This window comes from Alternaria conjuncta, assembly GCF_024043145.1.
Source record: "Alternaria conjuncta strain BMP 0040 chromosome Unknown scaffold_10, whole genome shotgun sequence".
In the NCBI taxonomy this organism is placed as follows: domain Eukaryota; kingdom Fungi; phylum Ascomycota; class Dothideomycetes; order Pleosporales; family Pleosporaceae; genus Alternaria; species Alternaria conjuncta.
In genome coordinates, this window is record NW_026250099.1 from 990,935 (window position 1) to 1,016,578 (window position 25,644).

A 25,644-nucleotide genomic window follows, 5' to 3' on the forward strand; every position below is an offset into this window, starting at 1 on the left:
ACGTGAGAGGATGTGGGCACGTAACGTTCAATTGACCTCATGACTTCGCATAACAGCGACAGAAAGTAGCTCATCCAAGTACAATCTCCTTCCACTCCATCGGCCTGCGACACGACTTGAACACGCCTTCTCGCTGGAGATAGCCAGATCCAATCCTCTCGGCGATGTCCCCGTTCCACTCAATCATAATGACTCTGTACTTCTTGGAAGGAATGTAAGAGCTGCTCCTCCACCGTTCGTAGCTCAAATCTCCCTCTTCGTAGATAACGATGAACTCGTGACATGACCGAGGTGCCTCCATGTCTTCTAAATTGGGTTTACGGTCGAAATCGCAACTTCCGACTGGATTGCTCTCCGAGTCCATCATTTCGCCTCCCGTGCCCAGTGTATTGTGGCGAACCTCGTAATAAGTCGAAACTGTCCAGAAATGTAGTAATGTCAACTTTGTGCGAGTCACGAGCGGTGTCTGATCGAAGGAATGACGATATGACTTGGAGGGAAGGGTGTTGCATGGCAGTCCTGGAAATCTAGCCTCGTGTGCCTCAGTAGCGGAACTGACACCATCAGTAGGCCTTCCGCCGCGAAGCCATCGAGGTTCATGTCCAGTGTTTTGGTTGTCCCAGACGTAATAGACTATCCAGGTTGCATGCTTTAGGTATAGTTGCATAAGCTCCATCTCCGAGGCCTTGTGCAACCATTCTCGATGCTCATCGTCCGGATATGACTTTGCGTCCCCATATATATGTACATAATCAAGTTCTTCGCTGACGTAAGTCATACCACCACTCCAACCAGCCCAGGTCCAGCTGGGAAATTCTTGACGTCGCTTTAGCTTAGAGCCCTGCCAAAAAAGGGCGTGGTCGAAGTAATCAACGGGCAGGCCCCGAAAGCATTCTCCAACTCCAATTCTCTTTAACACACCTGACAGAGCATCCAATATGTCTTCGTTCTTCGTAATGTTGAGTCGAGAATATTTTGACAATGCCCATCGGTAATTAGTATGGGGAAGGTGGCCACGTAAACGTCGTTTGAGAGAAAAGGTGAATTCGGTCTTTTCCTTAGATACGCGCAGCCTATCCGATGCGTATCGTGGCTCATATTCTTCTGGACCATCTTCGGTGTAACTAGCCTCGTCGCAGAGAAAGTAGACCTGATCATTGGGCGCGAAGATCAGTAGACGAGGTGCCAGCTGGAACTCTTGGAATCTATCTGCGTGAGCTGGTCTCCGGTGTCTATCGCTGCAGGCTCACATACGTCCACGCTCGCTTACAATACGTTGTCTTTCTAAAGAAGTACTCAACGTCGAAATACGCTAGAAGCGTCACCTCCGGGGAGATCTCGCGGGTAATCTGTTTACAGTGGCGTTCGGTGCTCACGCCTCTGAGCGCGTCGTCGGCGCTATTGCAGGTACCCGCAACGACGGTAAGTATGGACCCGGAATAGATGTTGTCCATGTTGGAGATCGCTGCTTGCCTTATAGCAGTATCATCGGATACGATACAAAGAGCATCTACCCAGAGGTACCTTTCGCCCAACTTCTCGACCACTGTCATGGCATCGCGGATCGTGGCAGGAATGCGTGCATCAGATAGACTATCTTCTCGTGAAAGCTCAAGGAGATTGTCTCTTCTGAGTTGCACTTGAGTAGCATTTCCCCACACATAACTAAGAGCTATGTAGCGGCAGGTCTCGGGCGCGGGAACAAGACATTTGTGTAAGACGTCAATGACGAGAAGCCCCTCGTTCGAGACATCGTACTCCAATGCTGATCGCTGTTGACAATGGGGGTGTTGGGTTTCGCAGCGTGCGATCCAATGTCGAATTAGATCGTAGTCCAGGAACGAAGGGGTTTGGGGAAGCAGGCGGCTGAAGTACGGGTATTTCGTAGTGTTCTCTGCAGCCGGTAGGATCCCACCAACCAAGTCCAGGTCATCAAAATCGAGCGCAATCCGGGGCTGTATTCTTAACCCAGTATGTGTCTCCACCTCCGTGTAGGATCCGCTAATACAGATTGTGAGATTATCATCAGTAGCGTTGCGAGACGTTCCGCGGAGAACAGTCGCTTCCAATAATTCCGAAGTGAGGTGACATATGTCGCATTCCAGCGGCTTCAGAGAAACGCCGCACTTGTGTCGGTGACATGGCTTCTCACCATCTGCGAGTGCAAAAAAGCTTTCGGAGGTGATCTCGAGTTGAGCGCATCTTTTACAGAACTTCATGATGACATATAGAGTAGGAAAACGGAGAAGAAAGGGCGGTGATGGCTCTGGACAGCAATGAGGGGCAGATTCGACCCCACCAAATTGCGGGCATGAGGCACAGCAAGACACCTACATCAGCTCTAACTCTATCCATACATGATGGACAGGGCATGCGTAGCCGCCCAAGGCGGCTCTGAAAGCTAAGCCCACGAAACGACAATAACGTCTGAAAGCTGTTCAGCTGTTGAAGGGGAAGGCATCGCGAACGCTGACGAAGGCATCCTGAGTCTACGACGACATGAAGAGAACCGGTAGTGAGATATTGCCAGCCAACAAGAAAAAACTGGAGGTAAGAGTCGATGGACGGGGCATTGTTGGGTGGTGTGAAGATTTGTCGCGCATGAGGAAAGCGCGAAGGCCACAGTGAGGCTGCGGCGGATGCTGCTAAGCCTCGCGCTATGACATCACCGACCCCTTTCACTCGTGCCACGAAACCATCAAGAAAGCACGCGCAAGGAATCTGGTATGCATGCGCGAGTTGGATATAACATGATAGATAAATGGGAGACGTGAAGAGCATGTATATTTGCAGTCAAACACTGCGGATCAAATTGCTGCGCTACAGTATTTAACTCCACGTGACTTCTAATGACCATGCCCACCATCGACGAATCAACAACAAAAGTCTAGCCAAAGCGTTATCAATCTGAAAGCAACCGAACTCCAAATAGTACGTTTTCATCTTCATCGAACCCCGACAATACGGTCCCATTTCGCTCAGCTCAATGTCCCCTGGCGACTCCTCTCTACGCCTGCCGGCGCCGTGCCAATTTGGCTCACGAGCTCCGCTTCATCGGCCCGATTCAATTTAGAATCAAGCGCATCATCCAGACCAGTATTCCTCTTGCGCATCGGACTCGTCGCATCTGCCGCACTATCATCAACGTCGAGTTCCTTTTCCTTGCGTCTGATCGTACCCATGCTTGCTACACTTGCATCGTCGCCATCGGACTTCTTCTTGGCCTCACCCTCACTGTTTTGCACTTCGATGGTGACATCGGTGTTGTCTCTGCTGAAGACGCGGAGACCGACGACGCACACAGCGTTCCAGGGGTCGCGCTCGAATTCATCTTCCTCTTCGACGTAGGGGTAGCGCGTGTTGTTGTAGCAGATATAGCGCTGGCGTTCAGAGAACATGCGCGGAATGTTGTCTTCATCGTCGGAGAGATCTGAGTCGAGCGAGCAGGGGCCATCGAGATCAGAATCCCAGGAGTCGTCGGACATATCGTCGGGCGAGTACATTCCGTGCTGAGCGCGGTGGGAGTACTCGCTAGCACTTCGTCCGCGAGTGACCTGAATACCGGGTCGGATACCCGGGATGGGGGTGAGTGTAGCCCGGCGAACGCCAGTTGATGGTCGGTGCTCAGGACGCGGACTGTATGTCCTTTGACCGGGCGTTCCAGGGCGAAACTCATCGGTCAGCGGCGTAGGCATAGGCGTGGGCAGTGGCGTGGGAATAGGCGAATCCGTCATCTGGCCTTCGTTGTATCCGTCGCGACCTTGGTATGCGCCAGGAAAGTCTGTGTTGTAGCCGCCGCGACCCTGAAGCTCCCCAGGCATGTTTTGATTGTAACCTCCGCGACCCTGGAGTTCTCCTGGCATGTTCTGGTTGTACCCCCCTCTGCCTTGCAACTCACCAGGCATATTCTGGTTGTACCCTCCTCTACCCTGGAGCTCTCCAGGCATATTTTGATTGTAGCCTCCGCGCCCTTGAAAGCCTTGACTATGGGTCGCAGGGGAAGGTTGGGGACTGTGGTGGTATCCACCACGTCCTTGAAGGATTGCAGCCTCAGGGATCGCAGAGCCATTGCTGTCGCGGTTGTAGCCGCCACGACCCTGCAATGCTCCGGGAAGCGATGCATTGTAGCCATCACGACCTTTGTTGTATCCGCTCCGGCCGCCAAAACCGCCACCTGGACTAGCCGAGCGCTCACGGAGTGGATCAAGGCTCGATGCACGATGGTGCCTGGAGACTGCTTGGTGAACAGGCTTAGCGTCTTCGTCGCCGGAAGTGCGGTTGTCTTCCTCGACATTTATTCCAAGACCAGACAGGCTTTCGAGCTTCCTCTCGACTTCTGCCATGTCGCCAGATCGATTGAGTTTGCGCGTCTCTTTCGCAGCTTTCTTCAGGTCACGCAGCTCAGCCTTTTGGCGTAATCTCTTACGGCGTTGATGAGCTTGCTTCATCTCGGCCTTCTTGTGCTCAACTCTCTCCTCTTTGTGACGTTTGGCTTTGTCTTCTTCTTGCTCCCTGAAGTGTCCTTTGGCATGCGCGAGATCGTAAGACAGCCCGATCGAGAGCAGTTTCTCGCGCCGTTTGGTACAGGTCATCCGAATGACTTCATCAGGTGTCGGATTGTCAGGAATTCTGGTCGCTTTGATCTTGAGCAGGACGGTGTAATTACCAGGCTCAAGATCCAGCTCGGTGGAGACAGAGCGCGTCATGTAGTACGTGCCGTTGCTGCGAACGATGTACTCTTCTTCGTCGTCTTTGTGGAGCCGGAACTGTAGGTTAAACTCATACTGACCTTCCAGACCTTGGTAGTAGCGATCATCAAGCTGGCTAAGCACGATGACTACGGGGCCGCCCTTCGCGAGATGTATCTTGAATTTGGTGTCGAGGTAGTCGACGCTCCACGGAACGTTGACACTTGTCCACTGCTGAGAAACCGTCCATTCCGGACCGAACAGTCGTGTACGGTCGAAATGCTGGTAGGTACGCAGAAGGTCCTTGTACGAGATCCAGAAGACACCGTCGTCCCCGAATTTGTGGTCAAGCTTCTTCATCCATTCTGGAGTCCATTCTTCTGAACCGTCGCTCCAACGACCAGTCCACTCGGTGCGGCCCCAGGGGTTCCGAAGCTTCAGCAGGCGCTGGCCATCGATCTCGCGTGCTTCCATGACGGAGTATGCATGTTTCTCCTGGATACCTTTGCGAGCGCCGTAGATACCGCCCATCTGGCCACACCCGAAGAGAAACGTCTTATTGACGTTCATGAGCTCTTCGTGCCAGAACTTGTCCTTATCCAAGATGTCGGTTGCAAAGATTTCAGACGTGACACCTCCAGTCAGGTCCTCGATACCTTCGCCTACAAAGCCGCCATTAATGGCACTGTAGTCGCCGTGTGCTTTGGCAAAAGCCTTTTCCAGCAGTGGCAGCCATGTTTCATTGGGATCGCTGCATTGCGCGAAGTACAGGGCCCTGGAACCGGTTTGCATGACAGTCCGGTATTCATCTTCGGGGCTTTTCCGGTTCTGAAGTTCCAACCAGTGGGAGCGCTCTAGTTTTGCTTCGTCAAAGTCCTCCTTGATGAGATATAGCTTGTCGTCGATGACCTCGGATATCCATTCGCCATCTAAGATAAGTCAGCCTGTGAGCTACCCGACTATATAGTCATGTCTTTACCTCTGTGGAAGACAAATCCGTACACGCCGACTTGCTCATCGCGCGCAACGCACACCCGCTGTATCAATTCTTCCTTGTTCGAGATCGTCGCCAGTGCCGACATGAACCAGCAGTCACCGTCGTTGCCCTGTCGTACATCGTTCGCGGTGGCGCCTTCGATGAAAAATCGTGGTTCATCGAAGATGTCCTGTGACGAGTTAGGCATGCGACGATAGTGGGGTGGTAATACATACCTCGACTCTCTTGACCGACAAAGGATGGAAGTCGGCGTTCTCTTCATTGAGCCCAGTCAAGCAGTCGGCGGGAGTGTCTGGAATAAGCTGCGACCGTTTGAAGTCGGCCTCTATATCGAAATGTGGATCTCGATACTTTTGGTTCAGTCGTCGGCATTCTTTGACGATCTTTGCGACCTTTCTGGTGCAGGCTTCCTTGGCCTCCTCGTAGGATGCAAGCGCATTGACCCCAGGTATGGAACCTCTCGGCGCATGTGCGGCGGCACGTTTCGCATACAGATTGTCGGGTAAGATTGTAAAGATCTTACCGGGGTGTTTGGTCGTAAATTTGTTCCAGAACTCGTCGATGTTCCTCTGAGGAGCTTGTTTTCTGACCGGCAAGCGTGGCCGTGGCGCAGGCGCAGGCGTATCTTGAACCATGCTGGGCGCCCTAGAGTGTGGAGTGGTGATGTTGATGAAGTCGTTGTGAGTACCATTCGATGCCATTGTCAATTCTGTGCCGCGGCCCAAATGCTCAGGGGCTGGCTATGCTTCTTGGGGCGTACGGCGTCCATTGGGGGCTCAGTCGTTAATAAATGATTTGGGATGACGATGAAATTCTCAGCCCCCAACGAAGCTTCATACAGCTGCCATGTATGGTGTGGTATTTCGAGAGCCTGTAAGAAAAGAAGTGGGTCAGTCAGACACGAGGCGTTGCTCGGCGCTGCCGCAGGGCCCCCGCTCGCCATGCCGCTGCGAATCAGCTTGCCGCGGAGCTTCCGAACCCATGCTCGCGGCCGTCATCAAGCGGAGAGGCAGATACAACGGCGATCGGCTGCAGCTGCACTGGCCTGCGTCTTCAGCTGCAGACAAGGACGGACGACGAGTAAGATTGTTGGGTTGGGACGCGACGCAGTAGGGAGGCTCTCGTTCTCTGGAAACGGCTCAGACGGTCAATGCGCGCAACTAGATTAGCCTGGGGGCGGCCGGCTAGCCTATTCTAGCGGACTACGGGTGGAAGCCTGACCGACTTCTTGTCTTGTCATATTACCAGTAAACGGTCATCTGGTGATGGTTTGGAGGTGAGCAACTTGTTCGCCGAATCTGCCTGCATATGGTGGTGGTGCTATGACGCCTCTCACATCTTGGTACCATCACCGTGCGGCGTTCGCGATGGTCTGATCAAGCGTTTCTTTGCAGACTGACAGGAGTAGCACCCAGACGTGTGAAACGTTCCGTCTGCGTGTCCAGCTCATGAGATGATAATTTTGGAGCTGTATACCTACACCTATGGGTCATTCTGCATCCCGGTCCAGTTTACAGGAAGGGCAATGGACACGGGCGCAACACCAGCGAGGTTCGAGAACAGATTGATGCCGTACTAGGATCCACGCGAGGATGGGTTCGGGCTAGAATGATTTCAGTGGGTGTTTGTGTATCTCTGCGCGCCCGAGGTGTGTGCCGACTCTCCATTGATAGGCAACTTTCCCCCACGAGCATGGCACATGCATCAGGTAGCTCGGTTCCGAGCCGCCGGGCATGTCTCATTGCGTCCATGGTGCTGGAAACGACGCTGACTAACGCGCGCAGTGCCTGCATAGGTGCTGTAACGTTTAGCAAGGCTCACAATGAGTCGACAGGAGTAGCGGTAATGGCTGCGCGCTCGTTGAGCCGATGTCTCGATAGGGAAAAACGGCAGACGTAGCTCCCGGATGAAACAGTATCACCAACAATTGTCAGGTTTCCATGTCAGCCCTAGCACACAGCCCTACGAGCGATGCTGCGAGCGTCCTGCGATTTTGCAGGGATGCGATCTCACCGTAATTTCGACGCGCACAGCCAATCGCGACGCAAAGCCACACCTGGTGTATGAACAACGATAAATTCCCTTGCGCCGGACACAAGGGCGACCGTCCAATCGCGCGTACGTTACTTGAGAGGACCAACCTCTTTCAATAAATCAGTTGTGACGTCCGGGGCGCACAACTACGTAGGCTGACAGTTCTTCCAGTAAACCATAAGGAGATACAAACTGCTGGCCAACTCGGGCCTTGACGCGACACTTGACGCTGTGACAATGCGAGGTCAGCTCGGGGTGTGCAACACAGCTGGCGGATTGAGCGGTAAACACATCCCCTGAGTGTTGAGAACGTGTCGACCCCCGAATGTTTAGCGAAGAACCCGATACCGATTTGGAATGTGAAGTAGCGTCAGGCTGAGTGCAAGGCTGAAGTGGTAAGATGTGGTGTGATGCTTGGAACGTGTGCCGAACTCAGGATCCCAGCGCTAGCCGAAAGCACGGACGAAGGTTTTAGCTCGATGCCGTCATCATTCCTTTGGGGCGCGTCCTCCCACCACAACCTCTTTACTCTATCAACATCACAAAAAGACGACATGAACAGCATCGCTTAGTATCATGTCGGATGGCCCAGACCCAAACCTACGCCTCGCAGGACTCGACTTCCACTTCCGCTGCTTCTTGTTCGCCAACCTTCAAGTGGAGCCGCTCTCCCTTCAGCTTCCAGCGAGATTTGTCCAATTCCTGTTCAGCCATTCGCGAGCATTCACGGCAGTTTCGACAATGTTGGTTATTAGGCCACTCGAATGACTATAATTTTTGTGATTTCGGGTTTCGACGCATCATGCGACGTCCACCCAACCGCCCAGATCCGAAAAACAAGGCCTAATCGCTGCTTGACTGGATCACAGATGCCCACCGCGCTTCTCGGTCGCCCAACTATCAATATGCCGCCGTATGTAGTCATCATCATTGAACACGCTGATGCTATCCAGATTTACGTCGCCTACCATGGACTTGTTTCTCTTGCGGCTGCGTTGAGGTGGTCTCGAGCCTACCCTATCACATAGTTGGCTTCCCGCTGAATCTGAGCTTCCAGTCGATAATGCAGATGCTATGGAACTAGTCTCTGATCCGAACCTACCGTCGGAGTTCAGCTTCAACACTGGCCATGGCTGGTATCTTCGGAAGCTATCTAGCCATCGAGAGATCTTTCTGCGGTCGACATTTGCTATACATTTTTCGGCGTCTTCCGCAACCAATCTCTCTAGGTACTTCTCATCGCCACGCAAGTCGTACGCATTTTCCGCATATGGATCGATTCCAGCTGCTCTCGCCGCCGCGTTTCCGTTATCTAATGCGTCCTCTGCATCTCGTATCATCGTCACATATTTTCGCGTAAGCTGCACAAATTTCGGGCCATACTCATCCTTCAGTTCCTCTGGATCGCGATCGGGGTTATCTTGGCAGTAGAAATCCAACAAGGGTCCGTGCGTGCCTCGGGCATAGTCATGCTGCTGCCTCGCAGACTGGAGTTTCGCCTCTAGACCTGCAAGGTGTTGCACCCAATCTTCTTTGATATCAATTAGTTCTTTATTGTACGATCGTTGAGCCTGCTCTGGAGTTTCGTTGTCGCCTACGCGCGTCGTGGCTTCCTCAATAGAGCTATCAGTGTCGGTATCCTCCCCGTCATAGACATCACCGTCCCCATAGTGTCGAGACCGAATCCTTTGATGGTACTCGTAAGCTTTCAATGGCCAGCCTTTGTCCTTATCCTGCGGTAACGACCCAGCATGCTCCAGAAACATGGCTTGGTAATAGTCCATATCTTTCAGGACAGCGAACCATCTCTGCTCCGCATCCTGCAGCCTGCCCTTCAGCTGTAGTTCACGCGTCTTAAAACTTCGATACGCTAGTTGCGCGCGTCTAACTCTTCCTTTTGCCTCTTTTAGACTACGTCGTTCTGCAAGCATTCGAGATGCGGACCTGAAACGCGAGTTCCATTTCGCCGCCTTGAGGTCGTTAATGGCAGCGGTATACTCGTTCCAAGCTGGTTGCGCGTCATTATTGATCTTATCCAGGTCTGCGTCGATTTCTCTCTTCGTCTTTCGGTACCGGCGGCCCTCAATCACAGAATTACGCATGGCTTCGAACACTCTTCGCGAGAGAACCAGGGACAAGACGTTTTTCTGGCCGTCATAAGTTCGCGATAGGATAGCGTCGCCGTCCGTGAAGAGATCTTTGTCAGAACCCGTTTGGCAGACATGCCATTCGTCAAATCCTGGACCACGATCTGCGCAATCCTCGCAAGAGGATGCGCCACAATGAATGCCGTGCTCATCACCAGGAGAACAACGTAAACAACCAGCAAGCTGGCACTGACAGGTACTAGGACTACCTTTGGTCGTGGTGGTGGGGGTTTCTTTACCTTCTTTGGAAGGAGGCGCATTATCAAGTGTAGTGGCGGCGTGTATTGCTTCCTTGGCTGATGTTTCGAAAAGCTTCGTTTGTTTTGCATGTGAGCTAAGCCCAGACTCCTCGGGGCTGTGAGAATTAGCTGGTTGGCGGCTTGAGATGATGGCATCGAGCCTCCGCTCAGCGTCCCGGCGAACTGCGGTTGAGCTTAGTCTGACCTGAGATTGGTGTTCATCTTCTCGCATTCCCTTGTCAACATAATCTCGAGGTTGTCGTCTAGCTCTAGACGTCTTCAGGAAGTGAGAGATGCTTTTCCTTCTCGTGGATCGATACATGATGCGCATGGAATCTATGTGAAATGTAGACTTGTTGATTCTTTTCACATGCGTGTTGTGGAAGACAAAGGAAGGCAAGAGGAGGGCAAGCTTTACAAGCGATTCAGTCCAAGCTTCCATAGCGTTTCAAAGACAAAGCTGATTGTTCTATATCTATAAAGGTAATGCTCATCCTTGTCCACCACATTGTAAAGCACTAACGAATGGGTTACTGGTAGTCTGTCATCTTCGCTATGCTATCACGACAAAATGATATACTGTCTGGTGGATCTCGCTCGGCACTCGGTAGAGGAGACGTTTGAGATAGACAATCTTTCACTTCGGTTCGAGGGAGGTAGTACCTAGAGGGATGTGACCTTTCACTACATCAGGGTGAAACTCACACCCGCGCGCGCAAGTGCCTTGCTTTCTGAAATGGCTGATGGGTGAGCAGCCACGGCTGCCATTCGCCGCCTGCGCTCTGACATCATTAATAAGCCGATGGGAACATATGTACTAGCAAAACGTATCAATATTCTATTTTCCGTTACCCAAGCTTCTCGACCGGCGCCCCGGAAACGCACACACACACACACACACACACAAAGCCTTTGACATCTCAACTGGTACACAAGACAACGCGGAGCTGAGGAAGTAAAGGGGCCTGACGCTCTTATTCAAGCGACAAAATCATGACGAAGAAACGTCATGGGAAAGGTAGGGAAGGGCTTTTCTGTTTTACATGGCGTCAGATCTGACAACATAATAGAGTCAGGCCACAAATCATCGGGGAATGGCGGAGAACGCCCCCAGCGACAAAACCGATGGGCGATGAGCGATCACTGGTCCCCGGAGCCTTATAGAACTCGATCGAGGTCAGCTACCCCACGTAACCTTCGAAACGGACCGAACAACGACCAAGACCGTTCGCGCACAACGTATGAGGAATGGGGTCAACCGACCGCCTCCCAGCGCCAAGAAGAGGCAGACATTTCTTACTATGATCCAGACCCTGAAGAGGCCCTGCCGTCCACCGAGCATGATGATGTACGTCTTCGCAGTTCGGAACGTCACGAACGATCGTCGGCGTCGCGCATGTCAAATTCTCAACTTGATACTACAACTGCGAGTCGGCACAACAGGAATTCTCGGGTCGATCTTGCAACTACTGCTAGCACACCAGCAAATTCAGCTGCTGTTGACTTGGACGATGGCATTTGGGATTCCGACGAAGACAACTCTGCCGAGCAGATTCGAGACCGTGCTGGAGAGAGCCAGACATCAACTCTCGAAGACGATCCTTCTCATCCTCTATACAAGATCAGAAAGGCTGCTCGTCAGAGCAATCTTCCTCTCTACGAAAACACTAAGACTAGGAAGCGGGCGACAGGCTTGCAAGTAGTGTACGAGGGAGAAGACCAAAAGACGAAACTCGCCGATGCCGCCCGTGTTACGGTCGGGGAAATCTGGGAGATCCATGAATCAGCTCCAACCGGCGATCCAGACGCTTACCTAGGAGATGGAAAGACCGCACCCACACCTGGAGGTCTGCATAGCTCGAAGACCAGCAGAGTTGTGGTCACTGGCGTGGAGGGAGAGTTTCGAACTGGCTTCAGGATTACCAGCTGTAACGGCAAGCTCCAAGAAAAGATCGACAACATGGGAAAAGACATACGGTATCTCTTGATTCATCTCGAAGGTCGGCCAACACCACGTAATTCAGCCGGTCTTCCACTTCTGCGCATTACATCCTGGGTATCCTGGTATGAGTTATCGGCCATGGATATTGGCCATAGCGTCAGCTTCCGACCATCGATGAACGACCGACGAATAGGAAATGCTCACATCACCGATGTTGAGGAAGGTGTACTTCGGAGGACCGAGCGAGATGTCATGGGAGTCTCGACTTTGGCCCGAACGTTCGAAGAGACTCAGCCATACGGCCCATTCCCTCGCCAAAACACACGCACACGGTCTCGTTCGACAGTGGCAAATTCAGCATCGCCAGCTGCGCCGCATGCGCAATCTCAAGCCACTGCCTCGGCGTCCAATCCACCCTCTGGCCCGCGCTCTATGGCTGGAGGATTCGATCGGCTGGCGGCTCTGAACTCAGCAATTGATTGGAGTCTGGAACCTGAGCAGCGCGAAGCGAGGCCTGCAGCACGACCCACTCAACAACCTCTCACGAATCCACTCCCGCCCCCTCCACCTACGCCTACCCAGGCCCAAACAGACCGGGCTACTTCAGATGGTATCAACGCTCGTACGCCTGCGCAACATCACACGGAGACCGATCAGCCTGGTACAATAGTCACGAATGCTAAGCGCAAGAGGGACGACTCGGAAGAAGGGGCTCTCAAGAATGGCCGACGCCAATCCATTTGATTCGTCTCCTACAGGATTCCCTTTACCTTTTCCAGATATCCCGCCGACTTTCTGGGGCGACGTCGATTAAGTTTCTTTTCCGTGCAGGATTAGCGTTGCAATCCGCGCTTCAGCTTTCTCGAGCCATGTTATCATTTGCACACTTGTTCAAGCTCATGAAATCTCTGCACGTATCATACCCAGCACCTTTCCTTCAACCTCACGTCCACAGAATAGCATAATGTCTTATCCTGTTCTACAATATCATAGTCAATGAATAGTCTCTCAATACAAATCCAAGCTCTCACTTTGCGCCCCTCATTGCTCATCAAAGCATAAAGACAAAGCATCAAACAAAGCTTTCTCGAAGTCTGTTCAGCTTTCAGACCGTACCCTTGCACAAGATTCCATCAATCTCTCCGCTGCCAGTAACCACTCCTCCGTCACCTGCCCATTATCGCCCTGTAGTCTCCACATCGCCCCCTCCCCGGTAGCAACAATGGATTCATTCATCTCACACAGCCATCGTGGGCTCTCATTCAGCCATATAGCCGTCCAGCTCGCCAGATGTATCAGCCCACCATGTCCCAGTGACGCAAGTCCTGACATCACCCACTCATACCGCTGCGACACGAATGCTCGTAGATCGTGGAACATTGCAGTGGTGACAGATGCGACCGTGGGGAAGTGCGCATCGACCAGGGTGCATATGGTGTCCAGAGTGATGCGCGAGAAGATGTGTGCGTTGACGAGCAGGTTGACGAAGAGCTTGAATGTAGGTTCGTGGAGTAGGATGGCGATGAGGAGTACGAAAAGCATGATATCACGGAACGTAAGGGCCATATTCGCGAGTCCAGCGTTGATATAGCTATCGGTAAGACGACGGGTTATCGAGACTGCTGGTGTTGATAGTGCGGGCCCGCCCCGCCGCTTGAAAGAGACGCTAGTCCTGATCTGGTTATGCACCTTGGCAGGTAGGCTGTCGGGAAGGTAGAAGAGTCAACACTTGGATGTTCCACGAGCTGCAGACCGCTAACAGAGTACATTCAATAGCACTCACTAGTAAAACGAATGCTCAGCACGGATCAAAAAGCCAGCTGTACCAGTCAAAGTTTCCGGCGATCTAGCGTGAATGTGACGGTCACGTGACAGATTGCACTTTCACTGCATCGCATACCAATCGTCAGTTGGAAGACGGATTGGATCACATACGTTTTGAACGCGAAGAAATGATAAGGCAAAGTTCTGAGTGCTCAGATATTCTTTTGTTACAGTTCTTCCACACTTCAACCGTAGAGGCAGCTACCGCTTGGTTCCCCTGTCCATCGTCTGCACGGTGCTGTACAACTAAGAGCCACTACCACGCGTCAATAATGACTCGTTTTAGAGCTCATGATCAATGGCAACTGGTACGTACGGAGTATCCGGGTTCGGCGCGCCTTTGACAAGCTTGAACCCGCCTGGCTGGAGGTACTGGAAGACTTGTTTCGGGTCGTACTTCTTCGATATTTGCATTAGCCGCTGCTTGTTCTTCGCTCCGTAGCTGCCGATGGGGTCTTGGTACTCGGATGCGTAATTGAGATACACAAAGTCGTTGTCCAGGTTCCTCCGCTTCGCTTCCGCTTTCACAAGTTTGATGATGTTGGCAATCACACTGTGAAACTTGGGCTCGTCTTCTTTTTTGTTCCAGGCAGCGTTGAAGTTGAGCACGAAGTATGGGCCGTTTGCTGGATCGATGCCTAGAGCATTTCCACCGTTCTTTTGCATGGCCTTGGTCGCGCTTTCGGTGATGGGCTGGATAGCCATGATGAGCAGGATCTTCTCGACGTCGGCGACGGTGGCTTCTTGCGTATAGAACGTATCGACGATGAACTCGAGCAGTGATCTGTCCATCTTCAGACTAATGCCCCACCAGGTCTGGAAGGCACCAGGAGCAGGAGCACCCTGATTGAGGAGATCGGCCATGCCGGACATCGGGCGAAGGCTAGTCGTGTCGTCGATGGCAGTGATGTTGTTCCAACGGGAGAAGACAGGCGCGTTCGCAATAGGCTTGGCATAATGAAGGTTGGCGAAAGCGACCTTGCCGATTCCAGGTGCGCTGGCGAAGGTCTAGACACATCAGCTTTCCGTACACGAGGAGTTATTTCAGCGCACTTACCACAATCTGGGCGGCATCTTCATCCTTGACAGAACCAGAGACTGTGAACTGATGAATCGCATCAAGCACCGCGGGGTATGCATCTTCGAGATACACCCGCTGGCCTCCCCACATCTGGCCAAGAGGAAAGGCGTCAAGCTTGAAGTTTGTGACGATTCCGAAGTTGTTGCCGCCTCCTCTCAGTGCCCAGTATAGGTCGGGATAAGTGGCCGCGCTGACGTTGATCGGAATACCCGAAGCCGTGACTAATTCGAAACTCGCCACATTATCACAAGCCCAACCGCGCTTGCTCGCGAAGTGAGATATGCCGCCCCCGAGGATAAGGCCAGGCACACCAACAGGGGCCATCTAATTCTATGATCAGCAACAGGACCATGACGTTGTGCAGATGCGTAGACTTACACGTCCTCCTGCGACACTCAGACCGTCTTTCTCGACAGCATTGTAGACGTCTATCCATCGAAGTCCAGGACCAATGTCGACCGTCTGCTTATCTGAGGCAACAACAGCCTGCTGAAAGTTTTCAAGCGATACTGTGATTCCATCTTCGATACTAGATGCACCGGCCCACGCAGCATGGCCACCGCCTTTTACGGCGAAGGGGCATTGGTACAATCTAGCCGCAAGCACCAATGTTGAGACCTCAATTGTCTTCGTGGGTTTAAACACACAAGAAGGTCGTACTAACCCTTGTTGTGCAGACCAGTATCCTCCGGTGAAGTTACTGTATGTGGTTGCTCCTTCAGCCAAGACCTTGTCGGTGCCGAAGAGTATCGTCAACGCGGTACACTAGGGTCTGTCAGCTTGCGCAACCCTGACTTCGTGGTATTGTGACAAAACTTACAGCATGTGAGCATTGCGCATCCGAGACACGGGCATTGAGTGCATTCGCAGGTTCTGGCAGAGCCGAAACGTCGACGCCGAGGTTTTCGAGAGCCGCAGTGATGTTGAAGTCTTGCGGCTCAAAAGCAGCGCCGCTGGCTTGTGCTCCCACACCGGCTGCAAGAGCTGCGATGGAAACAAGACATGTGACCTTCATCGTCGTTGATAGCTGCAACCAATTCTGCGAGTTGGGTCACTTGGCAGCGCGTTCGTGACAATAACCTGCGCGTTTGGGTCCCAAGGGCGCGTCGAGGTCTGGGGGGCCCGGGGCTCTCTCACTTGGGGGCCTCTTTGACAGCATACCAGTGCGCCGCATCCTTCTGCACCTCGCTTGGCTGTAAGCATCTAATTTGAGGTACGTGTCCGATCATTGGCGCAATGCTAAGCCTCCTGCAAGGAAACGGTTGGATCCTGCGGGATTGTGGCGATGTCGTGAGCGAAGCCTTGCCGTGTCTTGCACGAAATGGGACAGGCTGTCGGCTATTCCTACTCCGGCCTAGTGCGGTTCAGAGGAAGTCGCGTCTCGCAGCCCGTCGCCGCTATGAAGGTTACATCGACCAGCAGCCTATAGCACTTTCAAGGCCACAACAACATTCATTCCGAAAAGGGGATGAATCAAAGTCGAACAGTGATGCGCTCTGATGGCAGAAGGATGCTCGGAACGGGGATGGCTGTGCCGGCCGAGCGGCGGAGGCGGGACGACCCTGGAAATGAGAACCTTACTCTCGGTAACATCGCCCCCACCAGCCCGTGAACGATACTGCAGGTACTTCCAGGCCCCGCTGGACGACATCCTCAAGTGCCTCGATAAGAGACTTCCAAAGTGGTGCGCTATTGAGTGCCACCGACGAGGGAACCATGAGGGCCACCGCTTTTGCTAGACTGGTAGCACGATGGCAGTGCACGCTAGGTCTGCGCAACTGGGTTGTGCAATACCGGTCTTCGTGAGATATGCAGTAATACAGACCCACGTCGCAAAGTACCCTGTACGGCAGATCAGTCCGATCAAGGTAGACAGGCGCTTACGGGAATACTGATCTCATGCCTCCGTTTCGCAAGCGGTCAGATATCAAATACTTGATCTGATGTATCCACACGTTCCTGCTGGTGCTATTGATGTAAACTTTTCGCTACTTCGTTGATCGCTTCACACCTGGGCACCCAAATACCTGACGACATACAGTATTGGAACGCTTCACCGCGTCGGATGCTTGACAACACAATCCCGATATACCCAGAACAGGCACCATGACGTCCCAACAACTTGCAGATGTCACATGGGACAAGAATGCACCTCCAGCGACCATGAGCAGACGCGAACTGGAAGGCATCAACACCGCTATGCTGACTCTAACGTCTTTGGTCTTCGTCGCGCGCATTGTCATTCGATTATCCAAGCGGAGAACATTCGAGCTGCAAGACTTCTTTTGCTGTCTATCTTATCTTTTCTATGTCGCAATGCTTGTCATGTTCTTCAAGGAGAATGACCCGCTTTATCGAGCCGAGCGTGTTCAGAGAGGCGAGGCGCCGTTGTATCCAGGCCTCCGTGCGTACAACCATCTTTCCATACGCAGACAAAGCGACATGCTGACGGTCTCCAGTTCACGATGCAGGAATGGTCTATCGATGGCTGACAGCTGGCCAATTGTTGTACTATTCGTCTCTGACAGCAGTAAAACTATCACTGTTAGCCTTATACCGACTTCTATTGAACACAGCCTCGCCAAAGTATAACATCATGTGGTGGACGATTTTGATCTTTTGTGTTTTGGTAAGTACGACGCATGACCATCGTTTAGCGCTCATTACTAACACTCGAACAGTCTTATGTGGGAAGTGCTATGACTACCATCTTCGTCTGCGACGACCAAAAGGCGAAGTACAACTACGGCATGTGTGCGAAACCGAATGAGCAGAAGCGTGCGCAGTTCAGTCTATGGTTTGCGTACGCAGTAGATGTGGCCGGTGACCTCGTAGGTTCGCATGCCAGTCCTATCGATTACAGGATCTCACTGACAAGTGCAGTAATGTTCCTTCCGTTTCGTATGACCTGGAACCTACGGCTACCCAGGGCTCAAAAGCTTGGCATCTTCGTCCTCTTCGGAAGTGGTTGGATATGTATTGTATGTACTCAACGAGACATTTCCCGCATTCCAATAAGTACACTGACATTACTGTTGGTAGGTCTTCGCCACGCTTCGTGTCGTTCAAGTCAGCGTCAAAGACGGCTTGCCAAAGATACCAGACCCCAAGTGGTTGCAAATGTGGACCGTTATCGAGACTTCGATGGCGGTCATTATTGGATGCGCCCCAGCTTTCAACGCTCTTCGCCGTCGCTCTGACCATCACAACGTTGAGATATCGTCAGTTCGTCTGGATATGGAAACCGCATGTGGCGGTCAGACAATGCGGGCGGAACCTTATATGCGAGTGCTACGAACGAACGAGCAAGGGAGTGAAGAAGCTCTACATCCACGCAGCACGCCTGGACTGGCAATCTAGGTCGGAATCTGCGCCTGAGGCATCCCTGTCGGCATGTCATCTCATGAATCACCTCAACCAACGTTTTCTTTCCAGTGGCTTATCTGGTGATCCTCGTCCTACAAATTTGAACTTCCATACAGAGCTTCGGTCTTTTGAGTCCTGAACAATTCGACCTCGCGATTTTTTCTAGTGAAGGCGAACGCGGTAGCGCAGCAGCTGCTTGGGTGACGTCAGTCGAAAGCGCGCAGTCACCATAAACATCCTTCGCGATCTTTGATCTCTCAGTCAGATACCATGTTTCCAGACTTCTTGAGTCTATAGGTCTTGTTTTCGTTCACGTTCACTTTTTCCGACTCAGGACGACAGAGGCCAGTGTTGACGGCTGCGCGGCGTCATCGACGAGTGTAAACAACGACGCGTACACTGCGCGCGCTCTCACTCTGTTTCACCTCCGCATTTTTCTTGAAAACTCTTTCAGTCACCACTCGCCATCGCGCAATCTTGCAAGCTTGGCTTTACGTTGCATCTTGTCTCTCATCCAGACTTCCCTTGGCTCTCGTCCACAACCATTCAATTGACACAACACAACACCGCTCCGACCATATCAACACAACCTACAGGAGGTAAACAACCCTGAAGTCTACATCGCGTCAACATTTCCCCAACTCACGTTTCGGTGCGAGGGTAGACTGCAGGGTATTCGACTTTCACATTGGATTTGGTGCTTTCGCCTACCAGCTCCTCAGCAAACAAGATGCCTACCTTGCGCAAAGGGATCAGAGGCGCTTCCGAAATCCACATCTCGATTCATGACCCAAACCAGAAAATGAAGCTCAAGCCCCAGTCACAGCCTTCCGTCATGTCTATCACCACACAGAAGCGCAAACGCTACGCGGACGAGCAGACCAACCTGACCCTCACGTCACCAGCTAAGAAGCTCAAAACATCAACAGAATGCGCCCCAGTCACCACCGAAAAGCCTAAAACTACCAGTCGCAACACACCCGGCTCCAAATCCACGCTCATCCCCCGCGCCCCCCGCAAAAAAGCCACCCTCGGCGTCAAAGACTCATCCCTCCTCCTCATGCTCTGCGACAGCAGCACCACCCCTTCCAAAACAACCGAACTCCACTTCCGCAAGATCCCCCACTCCCTCATCGACTGGCACAACCCCCACCACATCTCCCAGATAAACGCATGGCGCAACCAGATTTACGGGCGCGCGGGCCTAAAAGCCCGCTCGGTGAGCCTCTGGTACGAAGCCGAAGAACTGTGGTTCGAGCTCTACTTCCAGCTCTCCATCGTCGAGGCGCGGAAACGCGGGATCATGCTGCCGGGGAGCAGGCAGGTGCGCGAGGCGTTTAATAAGACGTTTGTGGGGAGTGTGATCAAGGGGAGGAATGGAGAGGATTTGCCGCCGAGGGTGGAGCGCGAGGGAAATGCGTTTGCGTCGAAGTTTAATCGTATGTTTCCGGCGTTGAGGGCGAGGTTGAATGGGTGTGTTTTGGGGAGATCGGGGGATGTGTTTGTGCCGGTTATTACGTTTGGGATGGTGGAGAGGTATAGGGTGATGAAGGAGAGTTTGGCGAAGAGGGGCATTGAGGCTGAGTCGGAGTATGCGGATGGACTGGAGGAGTGGCGGTGGTTTCTGTCGCATCTGCCAGATGTCAAGATGGAGGCTGATGTCAAAGAGGAGGAGGTCAGGGAGATGAAGGCGAAAGAGCTCGATGCTGTTGTCGCCTTGATCAGCCTCGCCAACTCGTCAGTTGACTCTAGGTGTGACTAGAGTGCGTGTTGCGTACACTGTTGAAGTTGAACATCTTGACCGTGGCTAAGGTTATGTATACTTCCAGCTCAACATCCTTTCGTAGAATGGAAGACAACCTCACAGTATGATTGAACAGACAAGGAACATAGCGAGTCGAAGAGACGAGGCCATTGCTAGTGACTAGATTTCGCCAGATTTTCGCCAACCCACACATGTCCACGTTGCCTATCCATTGCACCGCAGTGACTCCAGATGTAGCACCTCTAGTCATCCACAAGTTCCACGATGTCGCCGAACTCTTGGAACAGCCACGGCTCCAGGTCCTTGAAAGCTTCGGGTACCGGCTTCTCCTCGACCAGCGAGACAACGGCCGGCTCATCGCCGAACATGTTTAATATGCCTGCTACCTCTTCGTCGACACACGCATCTTGTTGGTCGCCGGCTTTATGCATCTCGCGTGGCGTAGCCGTCTGTTGTTGCATATTTGGCGACGTGAATCCCTTTGCGGGTATAGCATTTACAATCTCGGCTTCGGCACTGTCTTCGCTGTCAAAGAAAGGCGATCGAGAGGTATTGATTGGCGCTTTGCGAGGCTGATCGGGATGACTGAACTCCGGCTTTCGCGGAACGTGATCTTCGAAATTGATCAAACTAGAGTCCATCTGCTTGTCACCTTCTCCGTAACCCATGTAGTCATTGTCGATGACGTTTTCGGGGGGCTGCATGGTATTAGTGTCGCTCTCACGAATCTCTTGAAGATTTTGAGAATCTGCAAGTCCAATGAAAGCCTCTCGAAGGACGGAGTCGTCATCATCAAAGGCATCAGATTCGTGATAGGCTACATGAGCTGCAGGCTCATAATCCATGCAATCTTCCGGCTCTTGTGGGCCACCGAGTGAGTTTTGCTGCGCAGACTGATGCTGAGGATGATCGAAGTCGACTGATGGCTCGTCAAATCGAGAATCACCGTAATCGCTTGATGTTGGATGCCGCTCGGGAGCGCAGCCGCCCATGAAGTCAAGACTATGCTCACCACCTTGAGAATAGCAATATGCTGGCTTCTTGTACATGACGGAATGAAGGGAAGAAGGTAGTTCTTTGCCCTGGATCGTCTTATGCAGCTGATGGAGGCCGCGATATTCTCTGGGTCCGTTGGTGCCATAGTCGGCTTTCTGCTTCTTTTCTTGCTGCGTGAGATCGAGCTCGTCAATCGGCGCAGAGACCTTCCTCTTAGATGCTGTGAGCTGAAGCTTAGTTTGCTTCTCTTTGCCTTTCGGCGGCGGTGGTTGCTGCGTCGGCTCAGGTCGATCTTCTCCCGATGGTACGCGTTTGGCGATAGCTTTCTTCTTCGATGGTTTATCCATACCAGTCTTGCAACACTGGTGCTTGCATGCACTCCGATCTTTGCACGGGTGATTGCAGGCCCACTTTCCATTAGCTAGCTGTACTGGCTCTGGGTCGTCTTGTTCAGCAGCAGCAATCGGCCGTTTGCTCTTTCCATCATCCTTGTTCTTGGTCGCTTTGTTCTTCGCAGTATTCTTCCGTGTGATGGAATCGATAGGGTCGGCGTAGTTCTCGATGTGATCAAAGTCAAGATCACGGAAGGAAGCGTTGACAAGAGCATCATCATCCACATCACCATCTCCATAGTCATCGCTGGTGGCGGACACCTTTCGGCTTGGTCTTGCAGTATCCGTGCGTCGCTTTGACATGTTAGACTGATGCGATGCTGGCCGCTCCGACTCCAAGCGCTTTGGGGTTGGAAACATAGATGCGGCGACCTGGGGCTTCACGGCGGCGGCACGCATACTGCCAGCTTGTAAAAGTCAGTCGCAGCTCCCAACATCGAGCCACAATACGTGCCTATGCCATCACACATGACGTAGCAGTTGATTGACTGGTCGGGGTTTGTCAAGAGCGCTGGGAATGTGAGGCTTTGGCCAGACCCAAGCTTTGGGCCACTGCGACAGGATTAGTACAGCGCAATACCGAGGTCGTAATGGCCCACCTGATGCGAGCAAAATGCACCTTGCGGCCATCGGAAGTGTCTACCAAAAGGCACACATATATGAGTTTGTTGTTGAAGCGCTGGGGCGGCTGCTCGTTGATGAAGCCAATGTCTGCCTTGATCTGGATTTTGACCCCATCGTGGGTTTTGATTGCCTGAATAGCATTAGAACATGCACTTCAAAGAGATATCGCAGACGTACGGTTGACGGTTGAGCATTAAGTGAGACGCGAAGCTTCGGAAACGACCGGACTTTCTCAAGCACGTCGAGGCCAAAAGGTGGATTCCGACCAACGAGTGCCTCGATCCGATAAGGCTCACAACCTTCAAGATCCTCCATGGACTTCAGCCCAGCGTTGACGAGCTTCCTGACGGCGACGTTGCCGATGCTTCCGATTTGCTTCATTTGGAGAGGGCTATCGTCCCAGATTCTGGCGCCTAAACTTCTTTCGAGCATGAGAGCACTGTGGATACTGATGGAGTCACCTAGGGCGATCTGACAGTCGATGATGCATCGAATCAGACTGCCAATATTCTTAAAGATGATCTGTGTCTCCGTCGTATATTGAGAACGATGTTTGCCGGCCTCGCCTTCCCAGGAGATATCGGCAGACCCAAGAACGGACTGTACGATGAGAGATACCTTCTGCGATGGTAGATCAAGGTTGACAGGGATAGCCCAGCGGATCGAAGCGGACTTGTTGAGCAGCTTGTAGAACGCCTTTTCGCCTTGACGAAAGCGTATTGTGGAGTACTCAACAGCCTGAGCGATGGCGGAAAGCTGTGTATGATTGTAAGTAAGATATTCCAAGTAGCATCAAGGTTGTGTGACTTACGATCTCCGAGGGAGTTGACTTCAGCCCGAGTTCCATAAAGACTTTCATGGTCTCGAAATGTACGTAGTACCGCGCCATAGCATGGCCAAACTCGGTGCATCGGAAGTACTCTTGGCCTGACACAAGATTGGTCTCGCGCAAGAGTGTAATGTCGCGAAAGCATATGTCGTCAACTTGCTCCTCGATGCTTTGACCACTTCGAGCGCCGTCCAATTTGTAGTAACTAGGATTCTGCTGGAGTCGGACGTAAAGGAATGTGCCTCTTAGCCATTTCCTAGCTGACTCTAGGTCGCTAATAGTGCCAAGTCCAATCTCGGCGTTCATGTGATCTACCAGGTTGAGATGAAGTTTGCTCTCTATAAGATCCTGGCCTGTGACCAACATCTCGTACCGTCGGACTTTCGCCTGCCTGGTCATAATCACTGCTACAGCTGAGTCATCGTACTGAGGTCGTCCCGCGCGACCCAGCATCTGCATCATCTCCAGGTCCGAATACTCCTGCATTCCTTCCGCACCCCAGGCCATGGTATTCTTGATGATGACGAGATGGCAGGGTAGGTTGACTCCGACCGCGAGCGTGGATGTGCAGCATATGACACTGATCTCGCCAGCGATGAAACCTTTTTCGATCTTGGTTCGATCATCGAGATCAAGTCCGGCGTGATGAAAGGCTACACCAGAAGACACGGTATCTCGAAGCTCCTTGTTCAGCAGCAGGGGTGGCTTAGACGGAGGCTTCCACATGCGATCTCGGTCTGATGCGAAGACCCACCAGTTTGCTATCAGCTTTGCCGTGCTGACTGTGGAGTTTCGGGTTGCGCAAAAGACCATGAGCGGCTTACGCTGCGAGTGAGAAGCGATAACCTCAGGGATCTTGGCATCGAGCACTTTTTCAAAGCCGAATTCGTTGCTGGAGTTGTACGCAAAGCCACGAACGTGCTTGCGTAGTTTGACTGGGCGAAATTCTTCACCAAACTTCTCATTGGCGGCTGGGATGTCTGGTTCCGACGAGTTCTTTCCTACCCATGCCGCAATGTCATGGAAGTTGGGCACTGTCGCTGATAAAGCCACAAAGCGCACATCCGTGCCGATTGATTTCATCCGCGAAACGACCGTCTCAAGCGTGGCACCACGGTCTTCCTTGAGTATATGAACCTCATCGATAAGAAAGACGCGGATGAGTCTCATCAGTTTCTCGTGGTCTTTCCACTTCCTGGTCATGCTGTCCCACTTCTCGGGTGTTGTTATGATGATGTTGGCGCTCTGTACGTTGCGTAGATCCCCAAGGTCGCTGTCGCCGGTCAGCTCGGCGCATTTGAGCCCCAACCTATTGAACTTGGCTTCCCAGTCACGTTGGCGTTCTGCGCACAAAGCCTTTGTCGGGGCTTGATAGACCACTTTGTACTGGCCAGTCGCGTTGGTGGCAACAGCTCGACAGACAGCGAGCTCGAGAATGACGGTCTTGCCACTTCCAGTAGGGGATGCAAGCACGAAGTTGTCATCGGTCCTGAAAACTCGGTCGAAACACTTGGACTGTACGGCGTTGAAGGTCGGGTAAGGAAACACCGTTCGAAGACGATCTGGTAGGGTAGTGACAGGGACCAGGCGGATACCTTGGCACATGGGAGCAGCGCTAGACACATCTTCTGGGTACGTCTGCGGCTCTGGGGAAACTTGTCGACGATGCGGAGGATTTAGGTCGCCTCTGTGCTGTGCGGCGGATGCGCGTTGCTGGCTAGCATGTGGTCGAAGACTGGGCAGTGCAGCCTTTGCATGGGAGCGCTCATGTTGTTGCCGGTACTCTTCAGCAACAACATGGCCGTTGCCTTCGAACGGTGGGGCCTGTGAGCCGTGTTGAGGTCCGAAATCAGTGACTTGCTCGGCACGCCGCTGACTTGCCCTGAGTGCTGGACTAGAAGACGGGCCGAGCGGCATGTCGGAACTGGACTCTTGAAGCGGAGCGGCATTGTAGGCGAACCGATCTGGACGGTGATCAGCATGGCCACTACCACCCATGGCAAACAGAGGTGCTTTCGACTCACTCATTTGACCTCGCATGGCCTGCTCAGGACGCGCATGGTACTCTGCTTCTCAGTCAGCAGGGGCCTCTCTGCAGTCCAGGCTAAAGTACCTTCTTCATAATACATATCCTGGTCACGAATCTGGTAAGACGGCTGCGATTGAGTAGGCGCCGCATTACTAAAGAACGTGGAAGGACCTGGTGCAATTGACAATCTCTTCTTGCCTTGTGCCGCTTGCCGCTGGAAGTCAGGATACGGTTGTCGAAGCACTCTGTCATCTGCAAGTGTGAGCGAAGAAGCTGCGGAAGCGAGGGGACCACATACCGAATGAATCAAGTTGCTGGCCTCGGTCATACATGCTATCGTCCTCAACCACGTCATACTGGGGGTCGTCATATTGAGTGGCGCGATAGCGATCCCGAGGTGCGACTGGTCTTCCAGGCTGCTTGAACTGAGGCCGAAGCATGTCGTACTGCGACGTGCGATGGGGAGCGCCGAACTGCTCGTAGCCATCATGCTGATAGCGGTCGTCGTCCATGATTGCTATACGCAGCTTGATCAGAGCCTCTTTGACGGTGGAGACGTGGCGGGATAAGTTCAGAATCTAGAGTGGGGCGTTAAGTGAGAGTTGAGATGAGAGGGAAGTGACGATGGAGGAAGTCGCGGCCTGACGTGCCACATCCAGATTTGGCGGAGTCACTCAACGGCAAACTTTGA

At 52.6% G+C, this 25,644-nt stretch overlaps 9 protein-coding genes across 9 annotated transcripts; 3 read left to right on the forward strand and 6 right to left on the reverse strand.

Moving 5' to 3' along the window:
- Positions 1 to 70: 70 nt before the first annotated feature.
- J4E85_007394 (uncharacterized protein) lies at positions 71 to 676 on the reverse strand (the record flags this gene model as incomplete). The annotated part of the gene is made up of 1 exon (XM_051471626.1): positions 71 to 676. One exon carries the CDS (start codon positions 674 to 676, stop codon positions 71 to 73), a length of 606 nt encoding a protein of 201 aa, XP_051324700.1.
- Positions 677 to 2,978: 2,302 nt separating this feature from the next.
- J4E85_007395 (uncharacterized protein) lies at positions 2,979 to 6,386 on the reverse strand (the record flags this gene model as incomplete). Its single annotated transcript, XM_051471627.1, has 4 exons — positions 2,979 to 3,856; positions 3,899 to 5,617; positions 5,668 to 5,854; positions 5,901 to 6,386. The coding sequence occupies 4 exons, from the start codon at positions 6,384 to 6,386 to the stop codon at positions 2,979 to 2,981; spliced, it is 3,270 nt and encodes a 1,089-aa protein (XP_051324701.1).
- Positions 6,387 to 8,731: 2,345 nt separating this feature from the next.
- On the reverse strand, positions 8,732 to 9,821 carry J4E85_007396 (uncharacterized protein; the record flags this gene model as incomplete). The annotated part of the gene is made up of 2 exons (XM_051471628.1): positions 8,732 to 8,769; positions 8,822 to 9,821. 2 exons carry the CDS (start codon positions 9,819 to 9,821, stop codon positions 8,732 to 8,734), a joined length of 1,038 nt encoding a protein of 345 aa, XP_051324702.1.
- A 1,680-nt stretch (positions 9,822 to 11,501) lies between these two features.
- On the forward strand, positions 11,502 to 12,791 carry J4E85_007397 (uncharacterized protein; the record flags this gene model as incomplete). The annotated part of the gene is made up of 1 exon (XM_051471629.1): positions 11,502 to 12,791. One exon carries the CDS (start codon positions 11,502 to 11,504, stop codon positions 12,789 to 12,791), a length of 1,290 nt encoding a protein of 429 aa, XP_051324703.1.
- Positions 12,792 to 13,305: 514 nt separating this feature from the next.
- On the reverse strand, positions 13,306 to 13,613 carry J4E85_007398 (uncharacterized protein; the record flags this gene model as incomplete). Its single annotated transcript, XM_051471630.1, has 2 exons — positions 13,306 to 13,329; positions 13,383 to 13,613. The coding sequence occupies 2 exons, from the start codon at positions 13,611 to 13,613 to the stop codon at positions 13,306 to 13,308; spliced, it is 255 nt and encodes an 84-aa protein (XP_051324704.1).
- Positions 13,614 to 14,153: 540 nt separating this feature from the next.
- Positions 14,154 to 15,967, reverse strand: J4E85_007399 (uncharacterized protein; the record flags this gene model as incomplete). Its single annotated transcript, XM_051471631.1, has 4 exons — positions 14,154 to 14,879; positions 14,929 to 15,276; positions 15,331 to 15,717; positions 15,773 to 15,967. 4 exons carry the CDS (start codon positions 15,965 to 15,967, stop codon positions 14,154 to 14,156), a joined length of 1,656 nt encoding a protein of 551 aa, XP_051324705.1.
- A 1,091-nt stretch (positions 15,968 to 17,058) lies between these two features.
- On the forward strand, positions 17,059 to 18,312 carry J4E85_007400 (uncharacterized protein; the record flags this gene model as incomplete). The annotated part of the gene is made up of 5 exons (XM_051471632.1): positions 17,059 to 17,356; positions 17,529 to 17,581; positions 17,634 to 17,787; positions 17,836 to 17,933; positions 17,995 to 18,312. 5 exons carry the CDS (start codon positions 17,059 to 17,061, stop codon positions 18,310 to 18,312), a joined length of 921 nt encoding a protein of 306 aa, XP_051324706.1.
- Positions 18,313 to 19,120: 808 nt separating this feature from the next.
- Positions 19,121 to 20,080, forward strand: J4E85_007401 (uncharacterized protein; the record flags this gene model as incomplete). Its single annotated transcript, XM_051471633.1, has 1 exon — positions 19,121 to 20,080. The coding sequence occupies one exon, from the start codon at positions 19,121 to 19,123 to the stop codon at positions 20,078 to 20,080; it is 960 nt and encodes a 319-aa protein (XP_051324707.1).
- Positions 20,081 to 20,325: 245 nt separating this feature from the next.
- On the reverse strand, positions 20,326 to 25,465 carry J4E85_007402 (uncharacterized protein; the record flags this gene model as incomplete). Its single annotated transcript, XM_051471634.1, has 7 exons — positions 20,326 to 21,871; positions 21,922 to 22,023; positions 22,071 to 22,225; positions 22,273 to 22,851; positions 22,907 to 24,990; positions 25,038 to 25,205; positions 25,252 to 25,465. The coding sequence occupies 7 exons, from the start codon at positions 25,463 to 25,465 to the stop codon at positions 20,326 to 20,328; spliced, it is 4,848 nt and encodes a 1,615-aa protein (XP_051324708.1).
- Between the last annotated feature and the right edge of the window lie 179 nt (positions 25,466 to 25,644).